Source organism: Dipteris shenzhenensis, chromosome 26, assembly GCF_047967505.1.
Source record: "Dipteris shenzhenensis isolate YYH24624 ecotype China chromosome 26, Dip_SZ_1.0, whole genome shotgun sequence".
Classification (NCBI taxonomy): Eukaryota; Viridiplantae; Streptophyta; class Polypodiopsida; order Gleicheniales; family Dipteridaceae; genus Dipteris; species Dipteris shenzhenensis.
The window spans coordinates 20,859,438-20,873,061 of NC_141621.1; the positions used below are offsets into that span (position 1 = coordinate 20,859,438).

Genomic DNA, 13,624 nt, shown 5'->3' on the forward strand with positions numbered 1-13,624 from the left:
ATTACCTGATTTTCGAAAAGACTTGACATTCCACCCAAGTGTATAAACATCTAAGGCCTTCATTGATTTGATGATCAGAAAACCATGACTTTGTGATGATGATTGAGCTTCTGCCATCATCCATAGGTCGAGCACTTGGCTTCATTACCTCTATTAATAGAGTGGACCTAGGAGAGAGAGACAAAAGTGACCCTCAACAAAATCTTTCTAACTCTCCTTGTCTTCTTTAACACTAGAAAGCTTCATTACCCCTCTATATCGCTTGCTCCCACCTCTTCTCCTCCTCTCTCCAATATTTATTTGCATGGCCTTCTCCCTCCTCTCCTCCTCCTCTCTCTCCAACATGTCCACCCTTGCACTAGCTCCAACAAACCCTAGGCGCCAACTCCCTCTAGTAAAAAAACTATCAAAATCATGAGTATGAGATGAATTTAACAATATGCCATGAGTAGAAATTAGTTAAATTAACATGTTGTGTTCTACACTAAAAGTTTAGGTAACATATAAAAAAGTTACATTAATTTGAAAGTACATAGGTTTTCATATTTTAGTGTATTTTTTGTTTTCCCCCCCCTCATCCAAAAGACCCCCCCCCCCTTGGGCCTCACATATTATGAAAAATATGTACAAATCTTAAAATCTTGCATACTTTTCAAGGTATATGCCTTATATTTTGTGGGAGGGGGGACATGAGATTTTCTACCCCCTATTTACGGGACCTTACCTTCTATTCTCAGTTCATGTTTCTGGAGCACTCTAAAGTTTGTAGAAAGTTTGATCATTGTATTCCTTACATTTTAGCCTAGCTTAATGATTCTTAGCATATTGCACTGCATGTTATTAATGCTGATTTTCGAGTGCCTTTATGATGGTTGCTTTTACTTAGTTAATTCTAATCGTATTGCTTGATTTTGGGCTTAGCTTAATGATAAGCTTATGGCTAATCTTATTGCTTAGCTTGTGATTAAGCTTATGGCTTATACTCATAGCTTAGATTATAGCTAAACTTATTGTAAAACCTTTTACTCTATGTATATGGACTGTCATAACTCCATATATGGCCTATTTAAGGACCTATATATTATACACAAAGCACATTTAAAGGCATCTCATTTTATTTAAATATAATCATTGGCTACGTTAATTGGTAAAAAGTTCTTTTTAAGTGAGAGCTTGTAAATGTCCATGTGTTTCAATGCTAGATATGAAATGTTAGTGTATCATGTGTTTGAGATTTCATTAAACTTAAGTTCACGTGTTCTCGTTTCCATGCAAGTGTCTAGTCGAACTTCGTAAAGCAGAACAAAAAGTTGAGCAAAAAACTGTAAGAAAAAAGAAAACTGAAAAACAAAAGTTAACAAGAGAGGGGCACACTCTCTCATATTATAAACAACGAGAGAAAAAGTGTGCCAGCTCCTGCCATACATCATGTATGGATTTTCTTTTTTTTTTTGGTTTTATAACTTTCTTATTCGATCTGTCATATGGGATTGAGAGCTCCTCTAAAAGATGCTCGGCTCATACTTTTTTGATGGCTGCTCCGGAGCTGAATTGACAATTACAAACCCAATCTCCCTATCTATAGTCAATCTAGATGCCATTTTTGATGCTCGAGGCTATAAGGAGAGCTTGAATGGAGCTTAAATGCAAGACCTTAAACTTTTCAAAGTTGGTCTTTGTTTAGACATTTAAAGCAATCCCTCCTATACACTTACAAAATTGATCTGCATGTGTATGTGTGTGAGAGAACAAAATAGATAAATGATTCTAATCATGACATGTTATGTCACACTATTTGAATGTGCTTTACGTGTTGTCTTGGCCATGCAGGTATCCCGTCAAATAGCACTATTATCGACAGAAGGATTGCACGACTAGCTAATCAAAGGTAAACTTTCCTTTCCAAGCTGACAAGAGAGGGACACACTCTCTCATATTATAGCTAACCAGAGAAGAAGTGTGCCACCTCTCCCCATACATCATGTATCGATTTTTTTAAAAACAAAAATTTCTCGATTTATGCATGTCATCGTTGTGCAGGGGCCATGCTAATCTTCTCTATATCATTCCAATTTTATCAAATATCTCTGAAGAGCCTTTTTCTTATTTCCTAAAGTGGAATATATTTTATAAAGGAGAGATACTTAGCTCCTACAAGTACACTACTAACATAAGGCAATGCACACCTTACGAACGAAAATCAAACAACCATGTAAGTTTCTATAGACCCACAACATCATAAAAGAACTCATTTCGTCAATTTGAAATTTTATATCAAGCCGTTTTAGTTTAGTTTCGACATGAAACTCTATCTGTTTTAATTAGATGCACCATTGACGTCTAATAATTCGATGCAAAAAACATAAAGGAATAAAATAAACGAAAAAGAAGTCGAAAGAAAAGCTTCCAAACGATATAACAAATCCGCCTTGATCCATCGACGTCATCATGGATTCACATCGATTGGCTATATAAAGAATGAACAGAAAGATGTAGCTCTATGCTTTGTCAGATGCAATATTGTGCTCATTGTTGTAGGGTCAACTACCACACATGAACAAGCATCTACATAGAATTCATGGGAGAACCATCCCTCTTGTGTCATTCCTAGGAAACATCTTCCTGTCTACATACGTAGAGAATACAACTGGAAATAGAGAGGGGTTTTGTTGCACAGGATGCCGCAACAACAGTGTACAGTTTCAAAAATAGATTGTAGGTAGGCCTGGTCATGCTTTGCTGGTTATCTAGGACTTTTCCCTTTAAGAAAACGTGCACCTTCACCCAGTGCAGGCCAAGAATTCTCCATCTTTCCATAGACCCTTCACACCACCCCTCCAAAAGGAGGTGTGAAGGGTTGCCATCCTAGTTGGCCCAACAGGAGGGACGGGGGTCCGGACACCGACACCAAAGATCCATGAAGGCTGCCAACTCCTCCAAACTGCTACATGATTGGCCCATTCCATCTCCTCGGAGTGCTACACCAATCACATATATTAGCGACATGATTGGCTCATTCCATCTCCACTAATCACACATAAATTAGCAATCTGATGACCGGTGTGCACCGCCAAAAAATCTCATCTCATACCCCCAAACAAGAAGAAAAAAACCCTTGGCTTGGCGCCAAAATCAGTATATATAATAGGGGGAAGACGAGCCACTCTTCTTCGGGCGTCTCTTTTGAATCATCGCACAGAACCATGGCTGCCGACAACGTGCACCAGTATGCCAACATCATGCTCGGTGGTCGAGGCGGCACGGTTTGTTCTACTTTCCTTCATCTTCTACCTGCCTTGTTATTTGGGTTTGCTTAATCGGGACAGTCTAAAACCCTAAGGGCCTATTCGCGGCCATTTGAAACCCCATTTTAGTTGCTCGTATCAGTTGTAGTTTTTTTTGAAGTGGGTTTACCCTTCAAGCTGGAGATTCGCGACTGTCGGAAGACTTAGCTACGTAATGAGAGGGCGGAGCGATGAATTACACTGCTTCATATACCAATTTTAGATGGGCATGCAATATTGACGCTAATGATGCTCTTCCTGGTCTTGTGAATCCCAGAACGCAGGGCAACTGAAAATATATAACGGAGGCTTTGTGTGGAGGAAGGCTGGGGGTGGCAAGGTCGTCGAGGTCCCCAAGGCAGATATATCTACCTTGAGCTGGACACGTGTGCCTAGGGGTTACCAGCTTGGTGTACGCCTAAAAGCAGGCTCTAATGTGAAATTTAATGGTTTCAAAGAGCAGGTGCACTCTTTTAATCTCAACTCTCACACTAGGGGCTAATCATTCCAGTTCTTTGCATGTGCGTTTCTTGAACTTGTTTTGTTTTTTCCTGTATATTGTGAGTGCACTAATTCTTTTATTCATGTATCACGAGAATGGCAGGAATCTATATCATTTAAAGCAATTTTTCTCTGCGTGAATCCAGGATATGTTAAGTTTATCAAGTTTCATGTCCGCAACCATGGGTGTTACACCTGAAGAGAAACATCTGGCCGTAAGTGGCAGAAATTGGGGTCAAGCTGATTTGGATGGTATGAGTTCTGAACTTTGCATCTATAATCAGGATTCTGGCAGTATTGAGTCAATTCAAATCGGCATATTAAGACATCTATGCCTGGCTGTGGTCCACTTTGTTCACATGTGTAGGAAACATGCTGGCATTTGTGGTTGGTGGGAAGCAAGCATTTGAATTGTCTCTAGCCGACGTATCACAGACTCAAATGCAGGGCAAAACTGATGTTCTGTTAGAGTTCCATGTAGATGACACAGCAGGAGCAAATGAGGTATATAACTGTGAGGTGTTGCTTGATGTTTCAAGATGTTTATCCAATCACATGGCCGGTTTGTGATATTATGGTTTGCTTTTCAGAAAGATTGCTTGATGGAAATGAGCTTTCATGTACCAAATACCAACATCGATTATGTGGGAGATGATAGTCATCCCCCAGCTCAGGTTTGCGAGTTTCTTGATTTACAGCTATATTGAACGGGTGTAGGCGCTCCGACATGTGTGTGCAAGCATGCAACACATGCAGTGTGCACATGCATCTGCACATCCATCCAAATCTAAGTGTTATTTGCACATGTAGTAGCTCGTTTTGATAATGACTAGTTTACTGTCTACTACTCGTTCTGCTAAGTATGTCTTCCTTTTGTTTTTCATTAAAGTTTTTGTTTACCTCTTTTTTCTTCTTTTTCATTTTCCCTTTTATTTTCTGTGATTTTTGAACTTTAGAACAACAAAAAATCTAAATTTGTATGATTGGACTTATTCTAGTCTTATAAAGGTATATAGTTTACTGTCTACTAGAGCCATGCAAAACATTTTAGGGATCATACTTTCTATGTAATGACATGATGATTTTGTATTCTAGCATTATTTTTCAATGTATAGGGTGTGCAAATTCTTTTAAATTTTTATATAAGGGTATCGTATGTTCAGATGTTTCATGCTGGAGGGGGGTTTTCCACTTTGTTTGGGGCCTACTCGCATCCACTACTAGAGCACTTCTGAAGCGCTTGCTTATTGCAGGTCTTGAAATGTATTGATCTTATATTTCTTGACGACCAGGTATTCCGTGAGAAGATTTTGTCAATGGCAGATGTGGGCTCATCAGGTGCTGAAGCTGTTGCTTGGTTCAAGGAGGTCGCTATTTTGACTCCAAGGTATTTACTTTTAGGGCTTCTAGTGTTATGAGGCAGCTCATACTTTGCTTTCTTTTTTTCTGTTTGTTTGTTTTTTTTGGGGGGGAGAGGGGCTCAAAGCACGAGTGTATACGCTCTTACATATGTTTATACATACATACATACATACATACATGCATGCATACATATATACATGCTCCATACTTGTGTGCGTGAGAGAGAGAGAGAGAGAGAGAGAGAGAGAGAGAGAGAGAGAGAGAGAGAGGCTCATGAATCTAATTGTACTCATCTTATTGTGGATGCTTTCAGGGGAAGGTATAGTGTAGAACTGCATCTTTCCTTCTTGCGACTTCAGGGCCAGGCAAATGACTTCAAGATTCAATATAGCAGTGTAGTGCGTCTTTTTGTGTTGCCAAAGGTAGACTTCTGACTTAGTTTTCAACGTTCATATAAATATCGATATATTTTTGCCTACTGCTTATGATTCTCCCATAGCGAATATTTACAGAATTGGCTGCAATTGTGAGCTCCATCTGTTTATATCTGTGATTGAATGGTCTAATCGAGTTTCTGACTGCTGACAAACAAGAGCATGTATTGTGAAAATAAAGCTCATTTCCATAGCATCGAAAATTTGACTGTTGTATTGCTCTTCCACTTTTTGTGGTAACTCATGTACTCATATTCTTGTACTTCAGTCTCATCAACCCCATACTTTTGTGGTTATAACACTGGATCCTCCAATACGAAAGGGTCAAACGTTCTACCCACACATCGTTTTACAGGTATTCATCCTATATCTGTCATGATGTGAATGTGAGACTGGGCAATCAGTATGATTCTTTTGGTTAGTTTACTGATATTCTGCTGACCAAGACGAATTTGTACTCACGTTAGGTTAATTCTTGGATTTACTAGGTGGTGTCATCTGCATTGGGCCTGCTCATTTCTAGTTCCAATTATGTTCATTTGTCATCTGAAGTGCTGCAACCTACTGATTTGTGTATGCTATTTGACTTATGCTGGTGTTTAGTTCCACACTGAAGAAATTTTTGAGTGTGAGCTAACTATCAGTGAAGATTTGCTAAATTCAAAGTACAAGGACCGGTTAGAACCTTCATACAAGGTGAACACACACGTGATTGATCCCTCTTCTCGTAATATTGCTGATATGTAGCTAGAAATGCTTTGAAAATAGGCTTTTGGAGTCATTGACGGACAGTGTGATCATTTTTTCACGGACCAGGGCTTAGCATTTGAAGTCTTTGCACAAATTTTGCGTGGTCTTTCTGGGGCCAAGGTGACAAGACCAGGGAAGTTCCGAAGCAGTCAAGATGGGTATGCTGTGAGGGCCTCTCTCAAGGCAGAGGATGGCATCTTATATCCATTGGAGAAGGGCTTTTTCTTCCTTCCAAAACCCCCGACACTTATACTTCATGATGAGGTTATTCTCCTAAGCTCATTTTGATGGTATGTCGAGATCCTTTGTTTTGAGAGTTGATGCAAGGCTGTGGTGATTCTGAAATTGCAAACTGTGTCCTCTGCAGATTGATTATTTTGAATTTGAAAGGCACGGTGCAGCTGGGACGAGCAGCATGTCTTCACATTACTTTGATCTTTTAATTCGCCTTAAAAGTGAACAAGAGCATCAATTCCGCAACATTCAGCGCAACGAGTACCATAACCTTTTCAATTTTATCAAGTATGAACACGATTTTGGGATTTTGATGACAGTAAAATTGTTGGGCAAACATTTATGTGTGCTTATTTATGTTGGTGCTTTACAAGGGTTTTTATTGGTCAAAGATGTACATTGTAGTCTTAGTTGATAAAGAATGAACTGTAAAAGAATGAGAGCATGTATTTATAATGTGGTCTACACTCCCGTTGGGTGCTGAGGATATTGGTGGGGATGTCATAGTCACTGCTATGTGTGATGGAGTTCATGGTTTTCAACCTTGGGACTGTCATGATATTGAAACTGCAGTGTGTGGTGTTTTCAGAGGATGAATTTGGGCATTTCTTGATTCATCTCTCTATATATACATGCATGTATGTGTGTGTGTGTGTGTGTAGAGAGAGAGAGAGAGAGAGAGAGAGAGAGAGAGAGAGAGAGAGAGAGAGAGAGAGAGAGAGACTTCTAAATACACATACATATATAAATTTGGGCATGTTCTCGTATTCATACGTGAGAGAGAGAGAGAGAGAGAGAGAGAGAGAGAGAGTGTGTAGAGTCCCTTACGAGAGTCCTTTTAAGAATGAAGTGATGTTGAAGCATCGGCTGTATCTTTATTTGTTATATTATATATAATATATACATACACATACATACATATATATTATAACGTTTACATATATGAATTTGGGCATGTTCATCTCTACATACATATATATGTATATGCATACATACATACGCACATACGAACATACATACATACATACATATAAGCATATGTGTGAGCATATGTTTATACTATGGTCTACACCCATTGTTGGGTGTCGATGACGTTAGTGGGGATGTCATCATAGTATTATGCGTGACGGAGTTTATGGTTTTCAATCTTGTGAGTGACTTTCATGAGATTGAAACTGCACTATGTTGTGTTTTTAGAGGATGAGTTTGGGCATGTTCTTGGATTCATCTAGATATATACATACATACGTACATACATACACACACACACACATTTTCATTCATACATACATGCATACATGTATACATATATACATATACATACATACATATGCACATATACATACATACATATGTAAGTACGTACGTACATACATACATACACATACTTTTTTTTGGGGGTGAAATCATATACACACATACCATATTTACATTCATTCACACACACACACCCCAGCATTGCCTCTTGGCACATTTGGAGAGCCATATATACATATGTGTATGCGTGCGTGTGTGTACTTATATATGTATGTATATGCTCTCTCTCTCTCTCACACACACACACACACACACACACACACACACACACACACACACACACTTTTCTTGGGTGAAATCCAGATAGTTATATTAACAGAAGTTGTCTCTAAGGAGAGCAATTACATCTTTAGAATACTTGCATAGAGTAATCCAATTGGCCCACATACATATAGTCATAAAAGGACTGCTTCTGCTAGAGGGACTCTCGAAAAAAAGAGAACTTGTTTAGAGAAGGGTCACCAAAAACCCAATGGTTTCGGTCCTTCCAAAGAGCCCATAGGGCCCAATAGAGAACCTAGGAAAAGAAAAGATCATATCCTTGCCGGTCAGGGTGTAATCCAACAGCCAAAATAGCTTGCCAAAGATAGCCTTGCAAGATCCTTTCTAGAAATATAAGAAAATCTCGGGAATCTTAACAATGCCAAAATATGTGAACCACCGATTCTTGAGTAGCTAAGCGGCGATGACACGTAGACGGCCCAATATGCCTTCGAGCTAGGAGTATGCCAGAAGGAAAAACACCCACAACTATCCTCGAAAGAAAAGTCTGTTGGTGAAGAGGGATTTTGCAATTACAAAGTTGACGCAGACTACTTGTCCATCACACACGTGGTGAAATCCATCAAATATTATGTTACAAGAATCAGTTCCCAAAGGGGGGACCTCTAGTTACAAGGATCAAAAGATATCATTATATGACAAGAAAGCAGTATAGTCTAAATCCACACACACACACACACACACACACACACACACACACACACACACACTCACACTTTTTTGGGGGTGAAATCCATGTGTCTTTATATTACAAAGAGGCTGCCTCCAAAGTGGAGATCAGCAAACACGATCAAATTTTTTTTATTTTAGGACAAGTAGATAGTATAATCTAACTGATAGGCAATCATGAAAGGATTGCCTAAGTGACATCTGGAAAAAGCAGAACATGGAAGTAGGCTCTCAAAAGACTGCATGGTTCATGTCTTCCAGAGTCCAGAGTGCCCAATAAGGAACCCACATGAAAAATAGATCATACTTTGCACGTCGTGGGTGGATGCCAAAGATCCAGAATAGCTTGCCAAAGGAGGCAATTGGAAAGTGAGTTTGGAGGCACTGCTGAAGAAATAACAGGAAGTCACGAGTGACAGGACAAAGCGAAAAAAGATCGAGCAAGGATTCTCTGGGAGCCAAACATCTATGGCATAAAGCAAGAGCAATATGTCTATGGGCCAAGAGAAGGCCGAAGGGAATAACACCAAGCATCACCCGCCATAGAAAAACCTATTGACGAAGTGGTAGTTTGCAAGACTAGAGCTGCTGCAATTTTTTGCGCCATCATTTGGCATTTCGACTGAAAGACCAAATGATGTGATATCCAAGGAGGAGGCATCAAAACCTTGTATAGACCAGTCATTGAAATATCAGCCGGCATAATGGGCGGGAAGAAGAACCTTGATGATGTAATAACCAATCAGTCAGGATGTACGTAAGCTCCAACCTGGGCATTGGTAAAAAAGAACGAAGCATTTGAGAAAGAAAGTGCTAGAGGGGTCGATAATGCATCCCCAAGGCATACTGTCTAGCCGCCAAAGGAAAAGGCAATAAAGTACCATCATCATGAAGTACATCACTAACATGAGTGATGCCTTTAGGTGAAACAAAATATGAGCGCCTAGGTTCACTCCTAACAAGGGGTTGATCAAACACCTTTGACTAGTGCAGGCTCTCCGCACACAAGGAATTGCCATCAAGAGTCACGACCATTTTATTTGAGATGAGAAAGAATCTCCTGCTAGGCCAATAGCATTTTAGAAACAAAAGGAAAGCCTTTAAGTGTGCCATTAATATAACCCAAAATGAAGTCCCATGGAGTGGGATGCCAGTGACCGCCCCCCCCTCCCCTCCTTCCAACACCTACGCGCACGCGCGCACACACACATACACAGACACACACACATACATACACATATAATATAATGATCATGTTTTGTTACGTGAATGTATTTGTTTTCAGGGGAGGTTATCCATGATAATGTTGTTTGAGCGGCTCATTATTTCGCAGTCTTTTAATTGTTGCTCCCTAGTCAGCTAAATTGCCCCGCAAAATTTCTCTAGAAATGCACTTGCAGGGCACACTTTGTGTTCCGTGAAGGTTGGCCAAGGAGGAACTACGAAGACATTGTGAAAATAACCCTGACCCTCTACAGTGTGAGTGTGCTAGACTTAGGTCCTTTCTTGCGATACTTTGGCCTAAAAATGCTTCAATATTTGGTTAAACAGTTCTAGCCATGCATAATAAGCTTGTAGCGGCCAGTTGCTGCCGTAGCCTTTGGATTGACTTTCTGATTTAATTTACATGCAGATGAGCTTAGTGTGAATGGGGGAAAAGCATTAGAGTATTATGTTCTGCTTTGCTTTGACATTATCTTGACCTTCCCTACATGATTAATGCTCTCTTGTTTAGACCTGCTAATTATAACCATCTCACTGAAATAGCTATATTGAGACCTATTGTCTGACTTCAGCCTTGTTGGGCCTACATAAATCTTCATTATGTGAGATGGTCTTTAGTAATCTGTCACTTCCTTATTGTGACCTTGATTCGAGTGTGAACTCTCTAGGGTCCCTTATTCATGACATGATGTACAGAAAACTTTGGAAATCCTCAGCAACAGGCAGGAGTCTTTTCTACCCATAATGTGATGGATGAAACCCTTCAGCTGTATACAATCATGTTTTGGGGATTTTATGGATGGGCTCTTGCAAATATGTTTTTAAATTGTGCCAAAGTTGCACACGGTACCTTTGTTGAAAATAGGAGCAAATTGTGGCCTTTGGCCATTTGAGTTAATAAAGAACAGCTTAGGCCTCCGATTGTGGTGATGTTGGATGGCTAACAAATATTATAAAAGCCTTGTTTGTGTTGGCTAACATCTTTCGTTGACTGAGATCTCACATAGAGTTCCTGCTCTCTAAAAATATTAATGAGCAGATGTCATTAGCATTCTAAAGCTTAATTGCCCTTATGTTCTATGTCCATCCATGCAGGGCGATATGCATGTTTAGACAAACCAGAACTAGATCCTCTTGAAATTATTCATCTTAGTTCCCATTTTAGAGTCTTGCAACATATCCAAGAATCCACTATCTTTCAAGTGGTAAATTGTTTGTTTCACTTAAGAGCTGGTTCTCCACCTGAATTTCCATTTAAAATCATATGTTTTTGTGTGTGGAAAGAGTGTTGTACTTGACTTTAGAGAGCATTTTTCCAGCCCAAAGTAGCAGGTTAGTTGCTAACCGCTTTTAAGGAAACAAATGACCTGCCATCTTCAGACTGAAAGTTGATAAGATAAGGGAGCCAAGGTGTCTAGAAGGCCACATACTGGCCTTTGAGGGTATCCAAGAAAATCCTGTCAGCTCCAAGCTTCGATGAGGTTCTCAGTCAGGTGACCAGGTGCCACCAATTATGAGGATTTCACTGATTGGAGTAAGCAGGGAGGACCAAGCCTGCTCCATTCCAGTGCGATTCTTGCCATGCCAGCGAAGTGGCATGCGCTGAACACATCTTCTCCAAGTAGGCTGGAGTTGCCTGTCTTCTGGATGGTCTTTTAACTGCAGACTAACTAATGGGATGGCTTTAGGGAGCGATTCAAGGGGAGAGACACTCGAATCTGAGCCATGATTGGAATCTGTGTGAACAAACAGCCCAATGTTAGACAGTGTTGTCAGCTTGCATCAAACCTAACAATTATGGATTTAGGTCTTTTGGTCAAAATATGCTTACTCTGGACATCTTTTTGCACCTTTTTGCAGCTCCAAAAATCTTAAGATCTTAAACTTGGGAGAGGTGCAAGGGCCTGGTGGAGTTGCAGCTGTTTTGGAAGGGTCAGATGATGAGGCAGTTGATCCCCATCTCAATCGGATCAAGAATGCTCGTGATGGGGACGGAGGAGATGCACTAGATAGCGATGAAGAGGTAGGTGTTTTTAATCGAATTTACAGTCTTTTTCTAATTTGATTGTGAACAGGAGGTCACTCAAGGCTAGCTTAGGGCTAAACGGTAGCCTGCCCTTGTTTGTTTCCTGGCAGGACGAAGACTTTGTTGCGGAGAAGGATGATGCAGGTTCTCCAACAGATGAGTCAGATGAAGAGGGTTCAGATGCCAGTGAGGATGGGGATGAAGAGGCAAGACTTTGAACTGTGGACTGCTGCTTATTCTTCATTTGCTGGATAGTATTGTCCCCTAAAGATCTAGAACTTTGCACCACATTTATTTCAGAAGCCTGCTAAGAAGGAGCCAAAGAAAAAGGAACCCGCTGCCCCAAAGGCCACTTCAAAGAAAAAGAAGAAGGAAGATGGGGAAGAGGATGGAAAGAAAAAGAAAAGAAGGAAAAAGGACCCGAATGCACCGAAAAGAGCCATGTCAAGTTTCATGTTCTTTGCACAGTCTGAAAGAGAGGTGGGTGTTTGTGAACCTTATTCTCATTCTTAGTCAATATGTTGGATTTTTGGAGAAACAAGAAGTGGGATCTGTTCTATTTTGTTATGACTTGAATTGTGTCGTCAAAGCAATAATATGCGCTGATCTCTTATGCTTTGAAGACATTTTTTTTCTGGTTGCAATGATTTATGTTGGCAGACACTCAAGAAAACGAATCCAGGATTGCAGTTCAAGGAGGTTGGAAAGGTTATTGGAGAGAGATGGAAGGTTTTGTCAGGTACTGTAGAGTTTAGAGGATATCTTAGGCACGTTTATTTGCACATTTTCACCATTGAGACTGCCATTCTGTGTTGAACTTCTGAACTTTTAGTTGTTTGAAGCTTGATTACATTCCTTGATGAGTGCAGAGGAAGAAAAGGAACCTTTTGAAGCCAGTGCAAAGCTTGACAAGTCACGATACCAGTCTGAGATGGCTCAATACAGGAGTGCTCAAGGTGCTCAAGCACCTGCTGGAGATGAGTCGTCTGCTGAAGATTCAGAGTAGCCTTGCTGGTTAACGGCTAACGGTTCTATGTAAAGCTTCTCTGCCTAAGCTCAGTTAAGAGTCCTCCATAGCTCTGGAGAGGTGTAATATACATCTTTTTTTCACGTGAATTGTCCTTACCTGTGAATCAAAGAAGAAAAGAAGTTGGTTCAAGGCTGAGCTGATGAGTTTGTATTTCTTCTGTTACTTTTTCATGTCAGCAGCAGCGAGCGATATTTTCTAAATATTATTTTACTGATTAAATGGGAAGCAACATGTGTGTGTGCTGGTGAAGTGGATCCTTGCATGTAATATTGGCTATTGCAGATCTTCTTGATGTTAAGGAGATACCATCGGATTTTTAGATTAAAAAAAGAAGCTAGAGCACCAAGTTGTGAGAAGCGTAGCCTCTGGTATTTGCCGAGTGTGGTAGCATCACATGCGATTTCTTCTCACAAGTTGTACATTTGTACTTTAATAAATACAATACATTTGACATTTACTGAGTGTTGTTGCTCATCTTGCTTCTTAACCAAGTGAGGTTCACTAGCCCATG

The 13,624-nt window shown here is 40.1% G+C and overlaps 1 protein-coding gene and 1 non-coding gene across 2 annotated transcripts; one reads left to right on the forward strand and one right to left on the reverse strand.

Moving 5' to 3' along the window:
• Positions 1–1,997: 1,997 nt before the first annotated feature.
• On the reverse strand, positions 1,998–2,097 carry LOC147884796 (U6 spliceosomal RNA). The gene has a single exon (XR_015543604.1). It is a non-coding gene; the product is annotated as a U6 spliceosomal RNA (small nuclear RNA).
• A 917-nt stretch (positions 2,098–3,014) lies between these two features.
• Positions 3,015–13,245, forward strand: HMG (high mobility group). The gene is made up of 16 exons (XM_087397395.1): positions 3,015–3,263; positions 3,562–3,747; positions 3,932–4,037; positions 4,153–4,289; positions 4,376–4,459; positions 5,078–5,172; positions 5,461–5,569; positions 5,850–5,936; positions 6,185–6,277; positions 6,398–6,595; positions 6,699–6,853; positions 11,918–12,080; positions 12,194–12,289; positions 12,384–12,563; positions 12,744–12,822; positions 12,953–13,245. Exons 1-16 carry the CDS (start codon positions 3,054–3,056, stop codon positions 13,087–13,089), a joined length of 2,115 nt encoding a protein of 704 aa, XP_087253521.1. The 5' UTR covers positions 3,015–3,053; the 3' UTR covers positions 13,090–13,245.
• The last annotated feature ends 379 nt before the right edge of the window (positions 13,246–13,624 follow it).